Source organism: Oncorhynchus masou, chromosome 5 (genome assembly GCF_036934945.1).
Source record: "Oncorhynchus masou masou isolate Uvic2021 chromosome 5, UVic_Omas_1.1, whole genome shotgun sequence".
Taxonomy (NCBI): Eukaryota; Metazoa; Chordata; class Actinopteri; order Salmoniformes; family Salmonidae; genus Oncorhynchus; species Oncorhynchus masou.
Window position 1 is genome coordinate 4,372,613 of NC_088216.1, and position 25,759 is coordinate 4,398,371.

The following is a 25,759-nucleotide window of genomic DNA, read 5'->3' on the forward strand; positions in this document are numbered from 1 at the left end:
CCTAGCATGGACTTGTAGATGACCTGGAGCCAGTGGGTCTGGCGACGAATATGTAGCGAGGGCCAGCCGACTAGAGCATACAGGTCGCAGTGGTGGGTGGTATAAGGTGCTTTAGTGACAAAACGGATGGCACTGTGATAAACTGCATCCAGTTTGCTGAGTAGAGTGTTGGAGGCAATTTTGTAGATGACATCGCCGAAGTCGAGGATCGGTAGGATAGTCAGTTTTACTAGGGTAAGTTAGGGCCCTCCGATTTGACACACTGAACTCTGTCTGCAAAGTAATTGGTGAACCAGGCAAGGAAGTCATCCGAAAAACCGAGGCTACTGAGTCTGCCGATAAGAATATGGTGATTGACAGAGTCGAAAGCCTTGGCAAGGTCGATGAAGACGGCTGCACAGTACTGTCTTTTATCGATGGCGGTTATGATATCGTTTAGTACCTTGAGTGTGGCTGAGGTGCACCCGTGACCGGCTCGTAAACCAGATTGCACAGCGGAGAAGGTACGGTGGGATTCGAGATGGTCAGTGACCTGTTTGTTGACTTGGCTTTCGAAGACCTTAGATAGGCAGGGCAGGATGGATATAGGTCTGTAACAGTTTGGGTCCAGGGTGTCTCCCCCTTTGAAGAGGGGGATGACTGCGGCAGCTTTCCAATCCTTGGGGATCTCAGACGATATGAAAGAGAGGTTGAAAAGGCTGGTAATAGGTGTTTTGCGACAATGGCGGCGGATAGTTTTAGAAATAGAGGGTCCAGATTGTCAAGCCCAGCTGATTTGTACGGGTCCAGGTTTTGCAGCTCTTTCAGAACATCTGCTATCTGGATTTGGGTAAAGGAGAACCTGGAAGGGCTTGGGCGAGAAGCTGCGGTGGGGGCGGAGCTGTTGGCCGATGTTGGAGTAGCCAGGCGGAAGGCATGGCCAGCCGTTGAGAAATGCTTGTTGAGATAAGGTGAAAAACAGAGAGGGGGAGGGGGGAGAAGAAGAGGTGAAACAGAAAAAGAGAACAAGGAGAGAGAGAGATAAGGTTGAAACAGAGAGAAAGGGGGAAGAGAGTGAACAAGAGAGAGAAGAGGCGTTCTCTAACAGAAAGAGGTAGAGGAGAGGAGAGCAAAATAGTTGTTTCTTATCTCCGTGGATCTCACACTGAGAGTTGTCTCACCACAAGAGAGGGAATATTTTTTTTATTTTTCTTCTGTTCATGTTATCACCACTGATCATACAGAATAAAAACCTTGTGAAACTGGGATTTTCTTCAATCTGAACTCAACTGTAAAACAGATTTAATCTCAGACTGATTCTTCTTGTGGGACTAGTTTTATTAGGATCCTACTAGTTGTCTGGTGTGGATATAATACCAGTCTGTCTCTGAGATGGGGTCCAGAACTCTTCTACTTGTTCTGGGTGAGTATAACGTTCTATATCTTTGGAACTTGACTATCTTGTGTTTGGGTGTGTGTGTGAGAGAGTGAGAGTGACAATTCTCAATTCTCTGGCACCAGCTCTGGTGGACATTCCTCAAGTCAGCATGCCAATTACACACTCCCTCATAACTTGAGAATTCTGTGGCATTGTGTTGTGTGACAAAACATTTTAGAGTGGCCTTTTATTGTCACCTGCACAAGGTGCACCTGTGTAATTGTCATGCTGTTTAATCAGATTCTTAACATGCCACACCTGTCAGGTAGATTGATTATCAGGGCAAATTAGAAACGCTCACTAACAGGGATGTAAACAATTTTGTGAAAAAAATATTTGACAGACATTTCTTTGATATTTAATTTAATTTCATGAAACGTTGGACCAACACTTTACATGTTGCATTTATATTTTTGTTCAGTGTAGTTTCTTGACAGTGTTTATACTGTAGTGTGTATATTGTGTAGTGTGTACTTTACTGTAGTGCATTCAGAAAGTATTCAGACCCCTTGACTTTTTCCATCATTTGTTTTATTACAGCCTCACTATAAAATGGAATGAATAATTTGTTCCCCCTTGTCAATCTACACACAATACCCCATAAAGACAAGGCTAAAAGGTTGTTTTGTGTTTTGCAAATGCATTAAAAGTGCAACACAGAAATACCTTATTAACATAAGTATTCAGACCCTTTGCTATGTGACTTGATATTGAGCTCAGGTGCATCCTGTTTCCATTGATCATCCTTGAGGTGTTTCTACAACTTGATTGGAATCCACCTGTGGTAAATTCATTGGATTGGACATGATTTGAAAGGCACACACCTGTCTACATAAGGTCCCACTGCTGAGCAAAAACCAGGCCATGAGGTCGAAGGAATTGTCCGTAGAGCTCCGAGACAGGATTGTGTCAAGGCACAGATCTGGGGAAGGGTACCAAAGCATGTCTGGAGCATTGAAGGTCCTCAAGAACCCAGTGGCCTCCATCATTCTTAAATGGAAGAAGTGTGGAATCACCAAGACTCTTCCTAGAGCTGGCCGCCCTGCCAAACTGAGCAATCGGGGGAAAAGGGCCTTGGTAAGTGAGGTGACCATGAACACGATGGTCACTCTGACAGAGCTGCAGAGTTCCTCTATGGAGATGGGAGAACCTTCCAGAAGGACAAATATCTCTGCAGCACTCCACCAATCGGGACTTCATGGTAGTGTGGCCAGATGGAAGCCTCTCCTGAGTAAAAGGCACATGACAGCCCATTGGAGTTTGCCAAAAATGCACCTTCAGACTCTCAGACATTGAGGAACAAGATTCTCTGGTCTGGTGAAACCAAGCTTGAACTCTTTGGCCTGAATGCCAAGCATCACGTCTGGAGGAAACCTGGCACCATCCCTACGGTGAAGCATGGTGGTGGCAGCATCATGTGGTGGGGATGTTGTTCAGCGTCCGGGACTGGGAGACTAGTAAGGATCGAGGGAATGATGAATGGAGCAAAGTACAGATAGATCCTTGATGAAAACCTGTTCCAGAGTGCATAGAATATCAGACTGGGGCAAAGGTTCACCTTCCAGCAGGACAACAACACTAAGCACACAGCCAAGACAATGCAGGAATGGCTTCGGAACAAGTCTCTGAGTGTCCTTGAGTGGCCCAGCCAGAGCCTGGACTTGAACTCAATCAAACATCTCTGGAGAGAAGTGAAAACAGCTGTGCAGCGACGCTTCCAGTCCAACCCGAAAAATCTTGAGAGAGTCTGCAGAGAAGAATGGGAGAAACCCCCCAAATACAGGTGTGCCAAGTTTGTAGCATCGTACCCAAGAAGACTCAAGGCTGTAATCACTACCAAAGGTGCTTGAACACATTACTGAGTAAAGGGTCTGAATACTTATGATAATGTGATATTTTTTGTTGTTGTTGTAAATAAATGCTATAACATTCCAGAAACCCGTTTTTTGCTTTGTCATAATGGGGTATTGTGGGTAGATTGATGAAAAAAACATATATTTAATCCACTGTAGAATAAGGCTGTAATGTTAAAAAATATAGAAAATGTCAAGAGGTCTGAATACTTTCCAAATACACTGTATAGACAGTTTTAGTGTGTATAGACAGTTTTAGTGTGTATAGACAGTTTTAGTGTGTATAGACAGGTTTAGTGTTTATAGACAGGTTTAGTGTGTATAGACAGTTTTAGTGTTTATAGACAGTTTTAGTGTGTATAGACAGTTTTAGTGTGTATAGACAGTTTTAGTGTGTATAGACAGTTTTAGTGTGTATAGACAGTTTTAGTGTGTATAGACAGTTTTAGTGTTTATAGACAGTTTTAGTGTTTATAGACAGTTTTAGTGTGTATAGACAGTTTTAGTGTGTATAGACAGTTTTAGTGTTTATAGACAGGTTTAGTGTGTATAGACAGGTTTAGTGTGTATAGACCGGTTTAGTGTGTATAGACAGGTTTAGTGTGTATAGACAGTTTTAGTGTGTATAGACAGTTTTATTGTGTATAGACAGTTCGGCAGTAGTCAGACGTCAGCTTGTGTTATGTTATACTAGGCTTTGGTATGTAGTTTTATGTTATATGTTAAGATAAGATAACATCTTAATATACGTTAGCTACTATATTATGTTGTGCTATAAGTTAGTATATGTTATTGTATGTGTCACTATACTGTATGTAAGGTACGATCAGGTAGTTATGTTATGGATGTAGTACTATGTTCAGGTAGTTGTGTTATGGATGTAGTACTATGTTCAGGTAGTTATGTTATGGATGTAGTACTATGTTCAGGTAGTTGTGTTATGGATGTAGTACTATGTTCAGGTAGTTGTGTTATGGATGTAGTACTATGTTCAGGTAGTTGTGTTATAGATGTTATAGATGTAGTACTATGTTCAGGTAGTTATGTTATAGATGTAGTGCTATGTTCAGGTAGTTATGTTATGGATGTAGTACTATGTTCAGGTAGTTATGTTATGGATGTAGTACTATGTTCAGGTAGTTGTGTTATGGATGTAGTACTATGTTCAGGTAGTTGTGTTATGGATGTAGTACTATGTTCAGGTAGTTGTGTTATAGATGTTATAGATGTAGTACTATGTTCAGGTAGTTATGTTATAGATGTAGTGCTATGTTCAGGTAGTTATGTTATGGATGTAGTACTATGTTCAGGTAGTTGTGTTATGGATGTAGTACTATGTTCAGGTAGTCGTGTTATAGATGTTATAGATGTAGTGCTATGTTCAGGTAGTTGTGGTATGGATGTTGTGGATGTAGTACGATGTTCAGGTAGTTGTGTTGTGGATGTAGTACTATGTTCAGGTAGTTATGTTATGGATGTAGTGCTATGTTCAGGTAGTTATGTTATGGATGTAGTTCTATGTTCAGGTAGTTATGTCATGGATGCAGTTCTATGTTCAGGTAGTTGTGTTATGGATGTAGTACTATGTTCAGGTATTTATGTTGTGGATGTAGTGCTATGTTCAGGTAGTTGTGTTATGGATGTAGTACTATGTTCAGGTATTTATGTTATGGATGTTATGGATGTAGTAGTATGTTCAGGTATTTATGTTATGGATGTAGTACTATGTTCAGGTAGTTGTGTTATGGATGTAGTACTATGTTCAGGTAGTTGTGTTATGGATGTTATGGATGTAGTTCTATGTTCAGGTAGTTATGTTATGGATGTAGTACTATGTTCAGGTAGTTGTGTTATGGATGTAGTACTATGTTCAGGTAGTTATGTTATGGATGTAGTACTATGTTCAGGTAGTTATGTTATGGATGTAGTACTATGTTCAGGTAGTTGTGTTATGGATGTAGTACTATGTTCAGGTAGTTATGTTATGGATGTAGTACTATGTTCAGTTTGTTGTGTTATAGATGTATGGATGTAGTTAAGTTATAGATGTTATAGATGTATGTTCAGTTTGTTGTGTTATAGATGCTATGGATGTAGTTCTATGTACACGTAGGTTTGTTATGGATGTAGTTCTATGTTCAGGTAGTTATGTTATGGATGTTATGGATGTAGTACTATGTTCAGGTAGTTGTGTTATAGATGTTATGGATGTAGTACTATGTTCAGGTAGTTGTGTTATGGATGTAATGGATGTAGTACTATGTTCAGGGTATGTTCTGTTATTTATTACTGTCAGAATAGCACTGTTTCCAGGAAGCAACACAGTTGCACCATTGACACCAGTTGGCTATTTGGAGAGTCCCTGAATGAGTCAGAGCTGGGTTCAAATACTACTCGATATATATTGCAAACAGTTAATCTGGGCTTTATTGAGTTTGCCTGGAGTAATTGAAACAATAGAATAGTGTCTACAGTACAAACCCTGCCCATACAGCACTTCAGAAATGTTCTGAAACATCTGAAATGTTTTAAACAGTATTTGAACCCAGGTCTGACACGAGGACAGATTTCTCTACTTCTTCGCCTTGACTGAGTGAGCATAGCCTTACTATTGAGAAAGACCGCCGAAAGCAGATCTGGCTCTCAAGAGAAGACAGGCTATGTGCACACTGCCCACAAAATGAGGTGGAAACTGAGCTACACTTCCTAACCTCCTGCCCAATGTATGACCATATTAGAGACACATATTTCAGACAGACAGACAGACAGACAGACAGACAGACAGACAGACAGACAGACAGACAGGCAGACAGGCAGACAGGCAGACAGGCAGACAGGCAGACAGAAAGTCAATAAGTACTCAATTAGTACTCAATAAGTACTCAACCCCTTTGAAATTGCAAGCCTAAATAAGTTCAGGACTAAGAATGTGCTAAAACAAGTCACATAATAATTTGGAAGGACTCACTCTGTGTTCAGTGATAGTGATATCTTTACATGTTACAAGGACTCACTCTGTGTTCAGTGATAGTGATATCTTTACATGTTACAAGGACTCACTCTGTGTTCAGTGATAGTGATATCTTTACATGTTACAAGGACTCACTCTGTGTTCAGTGATAGTGATATCTTTACATCTTACAAGGACTCACTCTGTGTTCAGTGATAGTGATATCTTTACATCTTACAAGGACTCACTCTGTGTTCAGTGATAGTGATATCTTTACATCTTACAAGGACTCACTCTGTGTTCAGTGAGGGGTGAGAGAGGGGGAGTGATAGTGATATATATACATTATCATGATGATGTGGCTAGAGACACTTTTCTTCTTAGAAGTCCAATATCTTGACAACTTTACTGCTGAAATGCAAAACATAATGAAACAAATACCAAAATATAGTTTTTGAGTGATATTCCCATTGACGTTTAGTAACCTAGTTATAATATCTCTGTCTTCTCTACTATACATCAGTTTAGTAACCTAGTTATAATATCTCTGTCTTCTCTCCTATACTTCAGTTTAGTAACCTAGTTATAATATCTCTGTTTTCTCTCCTATACATCATCAACAATTGGGATGAACAAATTGTAAAAAAAAATACAAAAATAATTGCATCCCAACGAGGTCCAGAGTGCTGTGGTGGTGACACAGCACTTTTCAGGAAACTGGTTGAATAAGTCTCTCTGTCTCTCTCTCTCTGTCTCTCTCTGTCTCTCTCTGTCTCTCTCTGTCTCTCTGTCTCTCTGTCTCTCTGTCTCTGTCTCTCTCTGTCTCTCTGTCTCTCTGTCTCTCTGTCTCTCTCTGTCTCTCTGTCTCTCTGTCTCTCTCTGTTTCTCTGTCTCTCTGTCTCTCTCTGTCTCTCTGTCTCTCTGTCTCTCTGTCTCTCTGTCTCTCTGTCTCTCTCTGTCTCTCTGTCTCTCTGTCTCTCTCTGTCTCTCTGTCTCTCTGTCTCTCTGTCTCTCTCTGTCTCTCTGTCTCTCTGTCTCTCTGTCTCTCTCTGTCTCTCTGTCTCTCTGTCTCTCTCTGTCTCTCTCTGTCTCTCTGTCTCTCTGTCTCTCTCTGTCTCTCTGTTTCTCTGTCTCTCTGTCTCTCTCTGTTTCTCTGTCTCTCTGTCTCTCTGTCTCTCTGTCTCTCTGTCTCTCTCTGTTTCTCTGTCTCTCTGTCTCTCTCTGTCTCTCTGTCTCTCTCGGTCTCTCTGTGTTTCTCTGTCTCTCTGTCTCTCTCGGTCTCTCTGTGTTTCTCTGTCTCTCTGTGTTTCTCTGTCTCTCTGTCTCTCTGTCTCTTTGTCTCTCTGTCTCTCTCGGTCTCTCTGTGTTTCTCTGTCTCTCTGTTTCTCTGTCTCTCTGTCTCTCTGTCTCTCTGTGTCTCTCTGTCTCTCTGTATCTCTGTCTCTCTCGGTCTGTCTCTGTCTCTCTCTGTCTCTCTCTGTCTCTGTCTCTCTGTCTCTCTCTGTCTCTCTGTCTCTCTCTGTCTCTCTGTCTCTCTGTGTCTCTCTCTGTCTCTCTGTGTTTCTCTGTCTCTCTGTCTCTCTGTCTCTCTCGGTCTCTCTGTGTTTCTCTGTCTCTCTGTCTCTCTGTCTCTCTCTGTCTCTCTGTCTCTCTCTGTCTCTCTCTGTCTCTCTCTGTCTCTCTCGGTCTCTCTGTGTTTCTCTGTCTTTCTGTCTCTCTGTCTCTCTGTCTCTCTCTGTCTCTCTCTGTCTCTCTGTCGCTCTCTGTCTCTCTCGGTCTCTCTCGGTCTCTCCCTCTCTCCACACAGGTCTTCATTTCACTCTTCTGGGGAACCTAGAGGCCAGAGATTGCGGCCTGGGCTTCTTAGACAAAGGGAGTCAACAATGTGATGATATAGATGAGTGTAAAGATTTGGACAGTACCCCACCCTGTGGAAGTAAAGCCAAGTGTTACAACACATATGGAAGCTTCTTCTGTCAGTGTCAACCTGGGTTCAAATCCACAACGACTGTTGACTTCACCTTTTCTGGACAGTGTAATGGTGAGTATTTGTGTGTGTGTGGGGGGGGGATAATGATATTATTCTATGTGTAGGTGGGGAGGGGGGATAACGATATTATTCTATGTGAAGGTGGGGAGGGGGGAGGATAATGATATTATTCTATGTGTAGGTGGGGAGGGGTGGATAATGATATTATTCTATGTGTAGGTGGGGAGGGGGGAGGATAATGATATTATTCTATGTGTAGGTGGGGAGGGGGGATAATGATATTATTCTATGTGTTGGTGGGGAGAGGCGTTATGATATTATTCTATGTGTAGGTGGGGAGGGGTGGATAATGATATTATTCTATGTGTTGGTGGGGAGAGGCGTTATGATATTATTCTATGTGTAGGTGGGGAGGGGTGGATAATGATATTATTCTATGTGTAGGTGGGGAGGGGGGGGGATAATGATATTATTCTATGTGTAGGTGGGGAGGGGTGGATAATGATATTATTCTATGTGTAGGTGGGGAGGGGGTGGATAATTATATTATTATTTGTGTAGGTGGGGAGGGGGATAATGATATTATTCTATGTGTAGGTGGGGAGGGGGAGGATAATGATATTATTCTATGTGTAGGTGGGGAGGGGGGGAGGATAATGATATTATTCTATGTGTAGGTGGGGAGGGGGAGGATAATGATATTATTCTATGTGTAGGTAGGGAGGGGGGAGGGGTGGACAAATATATTATTCTATGTGTAGGCGGGGAGGGGGGAGGGGTGGATAAATATATTATTCTATTTGTAGGTGGGGAGGGGGGAGGGGTGGATAAATACATTATTCTATGTGTAGGTGGGGAGGGGGGAGGGGTGGATAAATATATTATTCTATGTGTAGGCGGGGAGGGGGGAGGGGTGGATAAATATATTATTCTATGTGTAGGTGGGGAGGGGGGAAGGGTGGATAAATATATTATTCCATGTGTAGGTGGGGAGGGGAGGGGTGGATAAATATATTATTCTATGTGTAGGCGGGGAGGGGGGGAAGGGTGGATAAATATATTATTCTATGTGTAGGCGGGGAGGGGGAGGGGTGGATAAATATATTATTCTATGTGTAGGTGGGGAGGGGGAAGGGTGGATAAATATATTATTCCATGTGTAGGTGGGGAGGGGGAGGGGTGGATAAATATATTATTCTATGTGTAGGCGGGGAGGGGGGAAGGGTGGATAAATATATTATTCCATGTGTAGGTGGGGAGGGGGAGGGGTGGATAAATATATTATTCTATGTGTAGGTGGGGAGGGGGGGGGGTGGATAAATATATTATTCTATGTGTAGGTGGGGAGGAGGGAGGGGTGGATAAATATATTATTCCATGTGTAGGTGGGGAGGGGGGAGGGGTGGATAAATATATTATTCCATGTGTAGGTGGGGAGGGGGGAGGGGTGGATAAATATATTATTCTATGTGTAGGTGGGGAGGGGGGGGAGGGGTGGATAAATATATTATTCTATGTGTAGGTGGGGAGGAGGGAGGGGTGGATAAATATATTATTCCATGTGTAGGTGGGGAGGGGGGAGGGGTGGATAAATATATTATTCTATGTGTAGGTGGGGAGGGGGAGGGGTGGATAAATATATTATTCCATGTGTAGGTGGGGAGGGGGAGGGGTGGATAAATATATTATTCTATGTGTAGGTGGGGAGGGGGAGGGGTGGATAAATATATTATTCTATGTGTAGGTGGGGAGGGGTGATAATGATATTATTCTATGTGTAGGTGGGGAGGGGGTGATAATGATATTATTCTATGTGTTGGTTGGGAGGGGGGGGATAATGATATTATTCTATGTGTAGGTGGAGAGGGGGGAGGATAATGATATTATTCTCTGTGTAGGTGGGGAGGGGGAGGATAATGATATTATTCTATGTGTAGGTAGGGAGGGGGGGGGTGGATAAATATATTATTCTATGTGTAGGTGGGGAGGGGGGAGGATAATGATATTATTCTATGTGTAGGTGGGGAGGGGGAGGATAATGATATTATTCTATGTGTAGGTAGGGAGGGGGAGGATAATGATATTATTCTATGTGTAGGTAGGGAGGGGGAGGGGTGGATAAATATATTATTCTATGTGTAGGTGGGGAGGGGGGAGGATAATGATATTATTCTATGTGTAGGTGGGGAGGGGGAGGATAATGATATTATTCTATGTGTAGGTAGGGAGGGGGGAGGGGTGGATAAATATATTATTCTATGTGTAGGTGGGGAGGGGGAGGATAATGATATTATTCTATGTGTAGGTAGGGAGGGGGAGGGGTGGATAAATATATTATTCCATGTGTAGGTAGGGAGGGGGTGGATAAATATATTATTCCATGTGTAGGTGGGGAGGGGGAGGGGCTGATAAATATATTATTCTATGTGTAGGTGGGGAGGGGGGAGGGGTGGATAAATATATTATTCCATGTGTAGGTAGGGAGGGGGTGGATAAATATATTATTCCATGTGTAGGTAGGGAGGGGGTGGATAAATATATTATTCCATGTGTAGGTGGGGAGGGGGGGGGGCTGATAAATATATTATTCCATGTGTAGGTGGGGAGGGGGAGGGGTGGATAAATATATTATTCTATGTGTAGGCGGGGAGGGGGGAGGGGTGGATAAATATATTATTCTATGTGTAGGTGGGGAGGGGGGAGGGGTGGATAAATATATTATTCTATGTGTAGGTGGGGAGGGGGAGGGGTGGATAAATATATTATTCTATGTGTAGGTGGGGAGGGGGAGGGGTGGATAAATATATTATTCCATGTGTAGGTGGGGAGGGGGGAGGGGTGGATAAATATATTATTCCATGTGTAGGTGGGGAGGGGGGAGGGGTGGATAAATATATTATTCTATGTGTAGGTGGGGAGGGGGGTGGATAAATATATTATTCCATGTGTAGGTGGGGAGGGGTGGATAAATATATTATTCTATGTGTAGGTGGGGAGGGGGAGGGGTGGATAAATATATTATTCTATGTGTAGGTGGGGAGGGGTGGATAAATATATTATTCCATGTGTAGGTGGGGAGGGGGGAGGGGTGGATAAATATATTATTCTATGTGTAGGTGGGGAGGGGTGGATAAATATATAATTCTATGTGTAGGTGGGGAGGGGGGAGGGGTGGATAAATATATTATTCTATGTGTAGGTGGGGAGGGGGAGGGGTGGATAAATATATTATTCCATGTGTAGGTGGGGAGGGGGGGAGGGGTGGATAAATATATTATTCTATGTGTAGGTGGGGAGGGGGGGAGGGGTGGATAAATATATTATTCCATGTGTAGGTGGGGAGGGGGAGGGGTGGATAAATATATTATTCCATGTGTAGGTGGGGAGGGGGAGGGGTGGATAAATATATTATTCCATGTGTAGGTGGGGAGGGGGAGGGGTGGATAAATATATTATTCTATGTGTAGGTGGGGAGGGGGAGGGGGTGGATAATGATATTATTCTATGTGTAGGTGGGGAGGGGTGGATAAATATATTATTCTATGTGTAGGTGGGGAGGGGGTGGATAATGATATTATTCTATGTGTAGGTGGGGAGGGGGGAGGGGGTGGATAATGATATTATTCTATGTGTAGGTGGGGAGGGGGGAGGGGGGTGGATAATGATATTATTCTATGTGTAGGTGGGGAGGGGTGATAATGATATTATTCTTTGTGTAGGTGGGGAGGGGTGATAATGATATTATTCTAAGTGTTGGTGGGGAGGGGGGAGGGGGGTGGATAATGATATTATTCTATGTGTAGGTGGGGAGGGGTGATAATGATATTATTCTTTGTGTAGGTGGGGAGGGGGGAGGGGGTGGATAATGATATTATTCTATGTGTAGGTGGGGAGGGGTGATAATGATATTATTCTTTGTGTAGGTGGGGAGGGGGGAGGGGGTGGATAATGATATTATTCTTTGTGTAGGTGGGGAGGGGGGATGATAATGATATTATTCTATGTGTAGGTGGGGAGGGGTGATAATGATATTATTCTATGTGTAGGTGGGGAGGGGTGATAATGATATTATTCTATGTGTAGGTGGGGAGGGGTGATAATGATATTATTCTATGTGTAGGTGGGGAGGGGTGGATAATGATATTATTCTATGTGAAGGTGGGGAGGGGTGATAATGATATTATTCTTTGTGTAGGTGGGGAGGGGGGGATAATGATATTATTCTATGTGTAGGTGGGGAGGGGTGATAATGATATTATTCTAAGTGTAGGTGGGGAGGGGGGAGGGGGTGATAATGATATTATTCTATGTGTAGGTGGGGAGGGGTGATAATGATATTATTCTAAGTGTAGGTGGGGAGGGGGAGGGGGTGATAATGATATTATTCTTTGTGTAGGTGGGGAGGGGTGGATAATGATATTATTCTAAGTGTAGGTGGGGAGGGGGGAGGGGGGTGATAATGATATTATTCTTTGTGTAGGTGGGGAGGGGTGGATAATGATATTATTCTAAGTGTAGGTGAGGAGGGGGGAGGGGGGTGATAATGATATTATTCTATGTGTAGGTGGGGAGGGGTGATAATGATATTATTCTAAGTGTAGGTGGGGAGGGGGAGGGGGTGATAATGATATTATTCTTTGTGTAGGTGGGGAGGGGTGGATAATGATATTATTCTAAGTGTAGGTGGGGAGGGGGGAGGGGTGGATAATGATATTATTCTTTGTGTAGGTGGGGAGGGGTGATAATGATATTATTCTTTGTGTAGGTGGGGAGGGGGGAGGGGGGTGGATAATGATATTATTCTATGTGTAGGTGGGGAGGGGTGGATAATGATATTATTCTAAGTGTAGGTGGGGAGGGGGGAGGGGGGTGATAATGATATTATTCTATGTGTAGGTGGGGAGGGGTGATAATGATATTATTCTTTGTGTAGGTGGGGAGGGGTGGATAATGATATTATTCTTTGTGTAGGTGGGGAGGGGTGGATAATGATATTATTCTAAGTGTAGATGGGGAGGGGGGAGGGGGGTGATAATGATATTATTCTTTGTGTAGGTGGGGAGGGGTGGATAATGATATTATTCTAAGTGTAGGTGGGGAGGGGGGAGGGGGGTGATAATGATATTATTCTATGTGTAGGTGGGGAGGGGTGATAATGATATTATTCTTTGTGTAGGTGGGGAGGGGTGGATAATGATATTATTCTAAGTGTTGGTGGGGAGGGGGGAGGGGGGTGATAATGATATTATTCTTTGTGTAGGTGGGGAGGGGTGGATAATGATATTATTCTAAGTGTTGGTGGGGAGGGGGAGGGGTGGATAAATATATTATTCTATGTTTAGGTAGGGAGGGGGAGGGGGTGTTAATGATATTATTCTATGTTTAGGTAGGGAGGGGGGAGGGGGGTGATAATGATATTATTCTATGTTTAGGTAGGGAGGGGGGAGGGGGGTGATAATGATATTATTCTATGTGTAGGTGGGGAGGGGTGGATAATGATATTATTCTATGTGTAGGTGGGGAGTGGTGGATAATGATATTATTCTATGTGTAGGTGGGGAGGGGTGATAATGATATTATTCTATGTGTAGGTGGGGAGGGGGGATAATGATATTATTCTCTAAAAATTGTGTCATTGTGATTTTATGTATTTATGTATCAGAAACAGCAACAGCGTGTGTGAGGCTCGGGTCTCAGTTCAGCTTGTTTTCAGATCATCAAGCCTTTCATTCCTTATTTCAGCTGATTCTAATGGTAACCTGATCATCAAGCCTTTCATTCCTTATTTCAGCTGATTCTAATGGTAACCTGATCATCAAGCCTTTCAATCCTTATTTCAGCTGATTCTAATGGTAACCTGATCATCAAGCCTTTCATTCCTTATTTCAGCTGATTCTAATGGTAACCTGATCATCAAGCCTTTCATTCCTTATTTCAGCTGATTCTAATGGTAACCTGATCATCAAGCCTTTCATTCCATATTTCAGCTGATTCTAATGGTAACCTGATCATCAAGCCTTTCATTCCTTATTTCAGCTGGTTCTAATGGTAACCTGATCATCAAGCCTTTCATTCCTTATTTCAGCTGATTCTAATGGTAACCTGATCATCAAGCCTTTCATTCCTTATTTCAGCTGCTTTAGATCTAAATTACATCAAATACGTGGACTGTCTTGAGTCACTGGAGGAGAGGTTAGGGAGTCACTGGAGGAGAGGTCAGGGAATCACTGGAGGAGAGGTTAGGGAATCACTGGAGGAGGAGTTAGGGAGTCACCGGAGGAGAGGTTAGGGAATCACTAGAGGAGAGATTAGGGAGTCACTGTTATGTACTTGAGTGAAGACCCAAAAGCGGTTTTAACAGAAAACAGAGTTCTTTAATGAAAAACAGGAATGGCATAAATCCTCTTCCAACGTAGTCAATGGAACAAAAAGAACGTTAGTATAATGCAGGATGCACCTGCCAGGCAGACTCCGACAGGATAGGACAAGGTGGAAGCAAACGGGACGACAGCTTGCTTCTGGCATCAAAAACACAAACAAGAATCAGACACTGAAAGTAGCAGGAACAGAGAGAGAAATAGAGACCTAATCAGAGGGGGAAGAGAGAACAGGTGGGAAGGAGTGAATGAGCTAGTTAGGGGAGATGTAGAACAGCTGAAGAATGAGAGACAGAGAAGGTAACCTAAAAAGACCAGCAGAGAGAGACAGAGTGAAGAGAAAGGACAGGAACAGACATAACAAGACATGACAGTACCCCCCACTCACCGAGCGCCTCCTGGCGCACTCGAGGAGGAAACCTGGCGGCAACGGAGGAAATCATCGATCAGCGAACGGTCCAGCACGTCCCGAGAGGGAACCCAACTCCTCTCCTCAGGACCGTACCCCTCCCAATCCACTAGGTACTGATGACCACGGCCCCGAGGGCGCATGTCCAAAATCTTACGAACCCTGTAGATGGGTGCGCCCTCGACAAGGATGGGGGGGGAGGGACGAGCGGGGCGCGAAGAACGGGCTTAACACAGGAGACATGGAAGACCGGGTGAACGCGACGAAGATAGCGCGGGAGAAGAAGTCGCACTGCGACAGGATTAATGACCTGAGAAATACGGAACGGACCAATGAACCGCGGGGCCAACTTGCGAGAAGCTGTCTTAAGGGGAAGGTTCTGAGTGGAGAGCCATACTCTCTGACCGCAACAATATCTAGGACTCTTGGTCCTACGCCTATTAGCGGCCCTCACAGTCTGCGCCCTGTTACGGCAAAGTGCCGACCTGACCCCCTTCCAGGTGCGCTCGCAACGCTGGACAAAAGCCTGAGCGGAGGGGACGCAGGACTCGGCGAGCTGAGATGAGAACAGCGGAGGCTGGTACCCGAGGCTACTCTGAAAAGGGGATAGACCGGTAGCAGACGAGGGAAGCGAGTTGTGGGCGTACTCTGCCCAGGGGTGCTGTTCTGACCAAGACGCAGGGTTACGAAAAGAAAGACTGCGTAAAATGCGACCAACAGTCTGATTGGCCCGTTCGGCTTGACCGTTAGACTGGGGATGAAAGCCGGACGAGAGACTGACGGAAGCCCCAATCAAACGGCAAAACTCCCTCCAAAATTGAGACGTGAACTGCGGGCCTCTGTCGGAAACGACGTCAGACGGAAGGCCATGAATTCGGAAAACATTCTCGATAATGATCTGAGCCGTCTCCTTAGCAGAAGGGAGCTTATCGAGAGGAATGAAATGAGCCGCCTTAGAGAATCTATCGACAACCGTAAGAATAACTGTCTTCCCCGCTGATGAAGGCAGTCCGGTGATAAAATCTAAAGCGATGTGAGACCACGGTCGAGAGGGAATGGGAAGCGGTCTGAGACGGCCGGCAGGAGGAGAGTTCCCAGATTTAGTCTGCGCGCAGACCGAACAAGCGGCGACAAATCGAAGCGCGTCACGTTCCCGAGTGGGCCACCAGAAACGCTGGCGAATGGAAGCGAGCGTACCCCGAACGCCGGGGTGGCCGGCTAACTTGGCAGAGTGGGCCCACTGAAGAACGGCCGGACGAGTAGGAACGGGAACGAACAGAAGGTTCCTAGGACAAGCTCGCGGCGACGGAGTGTGAGCGAGTGCTTGCTTTACCTGCCTCTCAATTCCCCAGACAGTCAACCCGACAACACGCCCGTCAGGAGAATCCCCTCGGGGTCGGTGGAGACCTCAGAAGAACTGAAGAGACGAGATAAAGCATCAGGCTTGGTGTTTTTTGAGCCCGGACGATAAGAAATAACAAACTCGAAACGAGCGAAAAACAGAGCCCAACGAGCCTGACGCGCATTAAGTCGTTTGGCTGAACGGATGTACTCAAGGTTCCTATGGTCAGTCCAAACGACAAAAGGAACGGTCGCCCCCTCCAACCACTGTCGCCATTCGCCTAGGGCTAAGCGGATGGCGAGCAGTTCGCGATTACCAACATCATAGTTACGTTCTGACGGCGATAAGCGATGAGAGAAAAACGCGCAAGGATGGACCTTGCCGTCAGAGAGAGAGCGCTGAGAAAGAATGGCTCCCACGCCCACCTCTGACGCGTCAACCTCAACAACAAACTGTCTAGAGATGTCAGGTGTAACAAGAATAGGAGCGGATGTAAAACGATTCTTAAGAAGATCAAAAGCTCCCTGGGCGGAAACGGACCACTTAAAGCACGTCTTAACAGAAGTAAGGGCTGTGAGGGGAGCTGCCACCTGACCGAAATTACGGATGAAACGACGATAGAAATTAGCGAAGCCCAGAAAGCGCTGCAGCTCGACGCGTGACTTAGGAACGGGCCAATCAATGACAGCCTGGACCTTAGCGGGATCCATCTTAATGCCCTCAGCGGAAATAACGGAACCGAGAAAAGGGACAGAGGCGGCATGAAAAATGCACTTCTCAGCCTTCACATAAAGACAGTTCTCCAAAAGGCGCTGGAGGACGTGTCGCACGTGCTGAACATGAATCGAGAGAGACGGAGAAAAATCAGGATATCGTCCATGTAAACGAAAACAAAAATGTTCAGCATGTCTCTCAGGACGTCGTTAACTAGTGCCTGAAAGACAGCTGGAGCGTTAACGAGGCCGAAAGGAAGAACCCGGTATTCAAAGTGCCCTAACGGAGTGTTAAACGCCGTCTTCCACTCGTCCCCTCCCTGATGCGCACGAGATGGTAGGCGTTACGAAGGTCCAATTTGGTGAAAAACCTGGCTCCCTGCAGGATCTCGAAGGCTGAAGACATAAGAGGAAGCGGATAACGATTCTTAACTGTTATGTCATTCAGCCCTCGATAATCCACGCATGGGCGCAGGGACCCGTCCTTCTTCTGAACAAAAAAAAACCCCGCTCCGGCGGGAGAGGAGGAGGAGACTATGGTACCGGCGTCGAGCGAAACCGACAAATAATCCTCGAGAGCCTTACGTTCGGGAGCCGACAGAGAGTATAATCTACCCCGGGGGGGAGTAGTTCCCGGAAGGAGATCAATACTACAGTCATACGACCGGTGTGGAGGGAGAGAAGTGGCCTTGGAACGACTGAACACCGTGCGCAGACCGTGATACTCCTCCGGCACCTCTGTCAAATCGCCAGGCTCCTCCTGTGAAGAAGAGACAGAGGAAACAGGAGGGATAGCAGACATTAAACAGGTCACATGACAAGAAACATTCCAGGATAGGATAGTATTACTAGACCAATTAATAGAAGGGTTATGGCGCACTAGCCAGGGATGACCCAAAACAACAGGTGTAAAAGGTGAACGAAAAATTAAAAAAGAAATGGTTTCGCTATGATTACCAGAGACAGTGAGGGTTAAAGGCAGCGTCTCACGCTGAATCTTGGGGAGAGAACTACCATCTAAAGCGAACAAGGCCGTGGGCTCCCTAACTGTCTGAGAGGAATGTCATGTTCCCGAGCCCAGGTCTCGTCCATAAAACAGCCCTCCGCCCCAGAGTCTATCAAGGCACTGCAGGAAGCAGATGAACCGGGCCAGCGGAGATGGACCGGAAAGGTAGTGCGTGATCCAGAAGGAGAGGCCTGAGTAGTTGCGCTCACCAGTAGCCCTCCTCTTACTGATGAGCTCTGGCTTTTACTGGACATGAGGTGACAAAATGACCAGCGGAGCCGCAGTAGAGACAGAGGCGATTGGTGATTCTCCGTTCCTTCTCCTTGGCCGAGATGCGGATACCCCCAGCTGCATAGGCTCAGCATCCGAGCCGGCGGAGGAGGGTGGCAGTGATGCGGCAGGTGGCAGTGATGTGGAGAGGGGAGCAACGGAGAACGCGAGCTCCTTTCCACGAGCTCGGCGACGAAGATCAAACCGTCGCTCTATGCGAATAGCGAGAGCTATTAAGGAGTCCAGACTGGAAGGAACCTCCCGGGAGAGGATCTCATCCTTAACCTCGACGAGGAGACCCTCCAGAAAACGAGCGAGCAAAGCCGGCTCGTTCCAGTCACTAGAGGCAGCGAGAGTGCGAAACTCAATAGAATAATCCGTTATGGATCGATTCCCCTGACATAGGGAAGACAGGGCCCTGGAAGCCTCCTCCCCAAAAACAGAACGGTCAAAAACCCGTATCATCTCCTCCTTAAAGTCCTGATACTGGTTAATACACTCAGCCCTCGCCTCCCAGATTGCCGTGCCCCACTCACGCGCCCGTCCGGTAAGGAGAGAAATGACGTAGGCGATGCGGGCTGCGCTCCTGGAGTAAGTGTTGGGCTGGAGCGAGAACACCACATCACACTGAGTGAGGAATGAGCGGCACTCAGTGGGCTCCCCAGAGTAACACGGCGGGTTGTTGATCCTGGGCTCCGGAGACTCGGAAACCCTGGAAGTGGGCGGTGGATCGAGGTGGAGTTGGTGAACCTGTCTTGTGAGGTCGGAGACTTGGACGGCCAGGGTCTCAACGGCATGTCGAGCAGCAGACAATTCCTCCTCGTGTCTGCCTAGCATCGCTCCCTGGATCTCGACGGCGGAGTGAAAAGGGTCCGGAGCCGCTGGGTCCATTCTTGGTCTGATTCTTCTGTTATGTACTTGAGTGAAGACCCAAAAGCGGTTTTAACAGAAAACAGAGTTCTTTAATGAAAAACAGGAATGGCATAAATCCTCTTCCAACGTAGTCAATGGAACAAAAAGAACGTTAGTATAATGCAGGATGCACCTGCCAGGCAGACTCCGACAGGATAGGACAAGGTGGAAGCAAACGGGACGACAGCTTGCTTCTGGCATCAAAAACACAAACAAGAATCAGACACTGAAAGTAGCAGGAACAGAGAGAGAAATAGAGACCTAATCAGAGGGGGAAGAGAGAACAGGTGGGAAGGAGTGAATGAGCTAGTTAGGGGAGATGTAGAACAGCTGAAGAATGAGAGACAGAGAAGGTAACCTAAAAAGACCAGCAGAGAGAGACAGAGTGAAGAGAAAGGACAGGAACAGACATAACAAGACATGACAGTCACTGGAGGACAGATTAGGGAGTCACCGGAGGAGAGGTTAGGGAATCACTGGAGGAGAGATTAGGGAATCACTGGAGGAGAGGTTAGGGAATTACTGGAGGAAAGTTTGGGGAGTCACTGGAGGAGAGGTTAGGGAATCACTGGAGGAAAGTTTGGGGAGTCACTGGAGGAGAGGTTAGGGAATCACTGGAGGAGGATTTAGGGAGTCACTGGAGGAGGAGTTAGGGAATCACTGGAGGAGGGGTTAGGGAGTCACTGGAGGAGAGGTTAGGGAATCACTGGAGGAGAGGTTAGGGAATCACTGGAGGAGAGTTAGGGAATCACTGGAGGAGAGGTTAGGGAGTCACTGGAGGAGGAGTTAGGGAATCACTGGAGGAGAGGTTAGGGAGTCACTGGAGGAGGAGTTAGGGAATCACTGGAGGAGAGGTTAGGGAGACACTGGAGTAGGAGTTAGGGAATCACTGGAGGAGAGATTAGGGAATCACTGGAGGAGAGGTTAGGGAGTCACTGGGGGAGAGGTTAGGGAATCACTGGAGGAGATGTTAGAGAGTCACTGGAGGAGAGGTTAGGGAATCACTGGAGGATAGGTTAGGGAATCACTGGATGAGAGGTTAGGGAATCACTGGAGGAGAGGTTAGGGAATCACTGGAGGAGGGGTTAGGGAGTCACTGGAGGAGGGGTTAGGGATTGACTGGAAGAGAGTTTAGTGAGTCACAGCTCTATCACCATATGTCCTTATCTCTTCAGATCTCAATGAGTGCCAAGAGACACCACAGGTTTGTGGCAGCAACGCCGCTTGCCTCAACACCATCGGGAGCTTCAATTGCCAGTGTCAACCTGGGTTCAGATCCACAACGACTGTCAACTATACTGCTCTCACTGGGGATTGTAAGGGTGAGGATTCAAGTGTGTGTGTGTGTGTGTGTGTGTGTGTGTGTGAGTGTGTGACATGTCAAAGGAATCTCTCTCTCTCTCTCCGCCTCTCTCCCTTTCCCCCTCTCTCCCTCTCTATCCCTCTGTCTCTCTCCCTCTATCTCTCTCCCTATCCCCCTCTCCCCCTCTCCCCCTCCCTCTCCCCCTCTCTCCCTCTCTATCACTCTCCCTCTCTCCCTATCCCCCTCTCTCTCTCTCTCTCTCCCTCTCTCCCTCTCCGCCTCTCTCCCTTCCCCCCTCTATCCCTCTCTCCCTCTCTCCATCTCTCTCTATCCACCTCTCTCCCTCTCTCGCTTCCTCTCTCCCTATCCCTCTCTCTCCCTCTCTCTCTCCCTCTCTATCCCTCTCCCCCACTCTCCCTCTCTATCCCTCTCCCCCTCTCTCCCTCTCCCCCTCTATCCATCCATCCCTCCCTCTCTCTCCCCTCTCTCCCTCTCTCGCTCCCTCTCTCCCTATCCCTCTCTCTCCCTCTCTCTCTCTCCCTCTCTATCCCTCTCCCCCTCTCTACCTCTCTATCCCTCTCCCTCTCTCTCTCGCTTCTCTCACTCTCTCTCTCTCTCTCTCTCTCTCTCTCTAACCTCTCTCCCTGTCCCTCTCCCCCTCTCTCCATCTCTATCCCTCTCCTCCTCTCTCCCTCTCTCTCCCTCTCCCTCTCTATCCCTCCCCCCTCTCTCTCTCTCTCCCTCTCCCCCTCTCTCCCTCTCTCCCCCTCTCCCCCCTCTCTCTCTCTCTCCCTCTCCCCCTCTCTCCCACTCTTTCCCTCTCTATCACTCTCTCCCCCTCTCTCCCTCTCCCAATCTCTCCCTCTCTCCCCCTCTCCCTCTCTCTCTCTCTGCCCCTCTCTCCCTCCCTATCCCTCTCTCCCTCTCTCTCTCTCCCCCCCCTCTCTCTCTCTCCCTCTCTCTCCCTATCCCCATCTCCCCCTCTATCCCTCTCCCCCTCTCTCCCTCTCCCCCTCTCTCCCTCTTTCTCTCTCCATATTCCCCTCTCCCCCTCTCTCTCTCTCCCCCTCCCCCTCTCTCCCTCTCTCCCTATTCCCATCTCCCCCTCTCTCCCTATCCCCATCTCTCCCTCTCTATCCCTCTCTCTCTCTCTCCCTCTCCCTCTCTCCCTTTCTCCCTCTCTCCCTCTCCCCCTCTCTCCTCTCTATCCATCTCCCTCTCTCTCCATATCCCCCTCTCTCTCTCCCTCTCTCCCTCTCTCTCTCCCCCTCTCTCCCTCTCTCGCTCCCTCTCTCCCTATCCCTCTCTCTCCTCTCTCTCTCTCCCTCTCTATCCCTCTCCCCCTCTCTCCCTCTCTATCCCTCTCCCCCTCTCTCCCTCTCCCCCTCTATCCATCCCTCCCTCTCTCTCCCCCTCTCCCCTCTCTCCCTCTCTCGCTCCCTCTCTCCCTATCCCTCTCTCTCTTCTCTCACTCTCTCCCCTCTCCCCCTCTCTCCCTCTCCCTCTCTCTCTCCCTATCCCCCCCCTCTCTCCCTCTCTCTCTCCCTCTCTCCCTCTCTATCTCCCCCTCTCTCCCTCTCTCGCTCCCTCTCTCCCTATATCTCTCTCTCCCTCTCTGTCTCTCTCTCTCGCTTCTCTCACTCTCTCTCTCTCTCTCCCTCTCTCCCTGTCCCTCTCCCCCTCTCTCCATCTCTATCCCTCTCCTCCTCTCTCCCTCTCCCCCTCTCTCCCTCTCCCTCTCTATCCCTCCCCCCCTCTCTCTCTCTCTCCCTCTCCCCCTCTCTCCCTCTCTCCCCCTCTCCCCCCTCTCTCTCTCTCTCCCCTCCCCCTCTCTCCCACTCTTTCCCTCTCTATCACTCTCTCCCCTCTCTCCCCTCTCCCAATCTCTCCCTCTCTCCCCCTCTCCCTCTCTCTCTCTGCCCCTCTCTCCCTCCCTATCCCTCTCTCCCTCTCTCTCTCTCCCCCCTCTCTCTCTCTCTCCCTCTCTCTCCCTATCCCCATCTCCCCCTCTATCCCTCTCCCCCTCTCTCCCTCTCCCCCTCTCTCCCTCTCTCTCTCTCCATATTCCCCTCTCCCCCTCTCTCTCTCTCCCCCTCCCCCCTCTCTCCCTCTCTCCCTATTCCCATCTCCCCCTATCCCCATCTCTCCCTCTCTATCCCTCTCTCTCTCTCTCCCTCTCCCTCTCTCCCTTTCTCCCTCTCTCCCTCTCCCCCTCTCTCCCTCTCTATCCATCTCCCTCTCTCTCTCCATATCCCCCTCTCTCTCTCCCTCTCTACCTCTCTCTCTCTCCCCCTCTCTCCCTCTCTCGCTCCCTCTCTCCCTATCCCTCTCTCTCCCTCTCTCTCTCTCCCTCTCTATCCCTCTCCCCCTCTCTCCCTCTCTATCCCTCTCCCCCTCTCCCTCTCCCCCTCTATCCATCCCTCCCTCTCTCTCCCCCTCTCCCCCTCTCTCCCTCTCTCGCTCCCTCTCTCCCTATCCCTCTCTCTCTTCTCTCACTCTCTCCCCCTCTCCCCCTCTCTCCCTCTCCCTCTCTCTCTCCCTATCCCCCTCTCTCTCTCCCTCTCTCTCTCCCTCTCTCCCTCTCTATCTCCCCCTCTCTCCCTCTCTCGCTCCCTCTCTCCCTATATCTCTCTCTCCCTCTCTGTCTCTCTCTCTCGCTTCTCTCACTCTCTCTCTCTCTCTCTCCCTCTCTCCCTGTCCCTCTCCCCCTCTCTCCCTCTCTCGCTCCCTCTCTCCCTAATCCTCTCTCTCCCTCTCTCTCTCTCCCTCTCTATCCCTCTCCCCCTCTCTCCCTCTCTATCCCTCTCCCCCTCTCTCCCTCTCCCCCTCTATCCATCCCTCCCTCTCTCTCCCCCTCTCCCCTCTCTCGCTCCCTCTCTCCCTATCCCTCTCTCTCTTCTCTCACTCTCTCCCCCTCTCCCCCTCTCTCCCTCTCCCTCTCTCTCTCCCTATCCCCTTCTCTCTCTCCCTCTCTCTCTCCCTCTCTCCCTCTCTATCTCCCCCTCTCTCCCTTTCTCGCTCCCTCTCTCCCTATATCTCTCTCTCCCTCTCTCTTTCTGCCTCTCTATCCCTCTCCCCCTCTCTCCCTCTCTATCCCTCTCCCTCTCTGTCTCTCTCTCTCGCTTCTCTCACTCTCTCTCTCTCTCTCCCTCTCTCCCTGTCCCTCTCCCCCTCTCTCCCTCTCTATCCCTCTCCCCCCTCTCTCTCTCTCTCCCTCTCTCCCTCTCTCCCTCTCTATCCCTCTCTCTCCCTCCCCTCTCTCCCCCTCTCTCCCTCTCTCCCTCCCCTTCTCTATCCCTCTCCCCCTCTCTCTCTCTCTCCCCTCTCTGTCTCTCCCTATCCCTATCCCCCTCTCTCCCTCTCTCCCTCCCTTTCCCCCTCTCCCCCTCTCTCCCACTCCCCCTCTCTCCCACTCCCCCTCTCTCCCTCTCTATCCCTCTCTCTCTCTCCCCCAATCCCCCTCTCTCCCTCTCTCTCTCTCTCTCTCTCTCTCTCTCTCTCCCTATCCCCCTCTCTCCCTCTCTCTCCCTCTCTCCCTTTCTCCCTCTCTCCCTCTCCCCCTCTCTCCCTCTCTATCCATCTCCCTCTCTCTCTCCATATCCCCCTCTCTCTCTCCCTCTCTCTCTCCCCCTCTCTCCCTCTCTCGCTCCCTCTCTCCCTATCCCTCTCTCTCCCTCTCTCTCTCTCCCTCTCTATCCCTCTCCCCCTCTCTCCCTCTCTATCCCTCTCCCCCTCTCTCCCTCTCCCCCTCTATCCATCCCTCCCTCTCTCTCCCCCTCTCCCCCTCTCTCCCTCTCTCGCTCCCTCTCTCCCTATCCCTCTCTCTCTTCTCTCACTCTCTCCCCCTCTCCCCCTCTCTCCCTCTCCCTCTCTCTCTCCCTATCCCCCTCTCTCTCTCCCTCTCTATCTCCCCCTCTCTCCCTCTCTCGCTCCCTCTCTCACAATATCTCTCTCTCCCTCTCTCTTTCTCCCTCTCTATCCCTCTCCCCCTCTCTCCCTCTCTATCCCTCTCCCTCTCTGTCTCTCTCTCTCTCGCTTCTCTCACTCTCTCTCTCTCTCTCCCTCTCTCCCTGTCCCTCTCCCCCTCTCTCCATCTCTATCCCTCTCCTCCTCTCTCCCTCTCCCCCTCTCTCCCTCTCTCTCCCTCTCCCCCCTATCTCTCTCTCTCCCTCTCTCCCTCTCTCCACCTCTCTCCCTCTCTATCCCTCTCTCTCCCTCTCCCTCTCTCCCCCTCTCTCCCTCTCTATCCCTCTCTATCCCTCTCCCCCTCTCTCCCTCTCTCCCTCCCCTTCTCTATCCCTCTCCCCCCCTCTCTCTCTCTCTCCCTCTCTCCCTCCCTATCCCCCTCTCCCCCTCTCTCCCACTCCCCCTCTCTCCCTCTCTATCCCTCTCGCTCTCTCTCTCCCCCTATCCCCCTCTCTCCCTCTCTCTCTCTCTCTCTCTCTCTCCCTATCCCTCTCTCTCCCTCTCTCCCTCTCTCCCTCTCTCTCCCTATCCCTCTCTCTCCCTCTCTCCCTCTCTCCCTCTCTCTCCCTATCCCCCTCTCTCCCTCTCTATCTCTCCCTATCCCTATTCCCCTCTCTCCCTCTCTCCCTCTCTCTCTCCCTATCCCCCTCTCCCCCTATCTCCCACTCCCCCTCTCTCCCTCTCTATCCCTCTCGCTCTCTCTCTCCCCCTATCCCCCTCTCTCCCTCTCTCCCTATCCCCCTCTCTCCCTCTCTCTCTCTCCCTCTCCCCTCTCTCCCTCTCAATCTCTCTCCCCTCTCCCTCTCTATCCCTCTCTCCCTCTCCATCTCTCTTTATGTCTGTATTCCACTCTGGTTCTCTTGTAGACATCAATGGTTGCTTCGACTGCCCCTGTACTTCTGAATACGGCAAAAGAGGAGATGGGGATTGTAATGGTGAGTATTTGTTTGTGTATATATATGTGTGTGTGTGTGTGTGTGTGTGTGTGTGTGTGTGTGTGTGTGTGTGTGTGTGTGTGTGTGTGTGGACGATACACCTGCACTTGTCCGTCAGGGCTCAGTAACCATGGCAAAGTTACACTAGCCCTTGACCCCTTTAATTTGCTTGCTTTCCACTCCATATGTTTCCCAGAACTCACAGCTGTACACATCAAATGATGCAGCAGCACTCTGATGCCCTACTGAGCTGTCAGTGAGGTGGAGCACAGCCATTGGTTGATACAATACAACACCTGCCCATCTAGTCAGACAG

General features: G+C 48.4%; 1 protein-coding gene across 1 annotated transcript in view; it reads left to right on the plus strand.

Annotated features, from left to right (window-relative positions):
* Positions 1–1,042: 1,042 nt before the first annotated feature.
* LOC135531109 (adhesion G protein-coupled receptor E5-like) overlaps positions 1,043–25,759 on the plus strand; it is a 46,887-nt gene continuing 22,170 nt past the window's right edge. The window contains exons 1-4 of the mRNA XM_064959230.1: positions 1,043–1,402; positions 8,028–8,261; positions 20,415–20,561; positions 25,375–25,443. Of these exons, the coding sequence (XP_064815302.1) occupies positions 1,372–1,402; positions 8,028–8,261; positions 20,415–20,561; positions 25,375–25,443 (481 nt within the window). The 5' untranslated portion in view covers positions 1,043–1,371. The remainder of the gene's footprint in view (positions 1,403–8,027; positions 8,262–20,414; positions 20,562–25,374; positions 25,444–25,759) is intronic.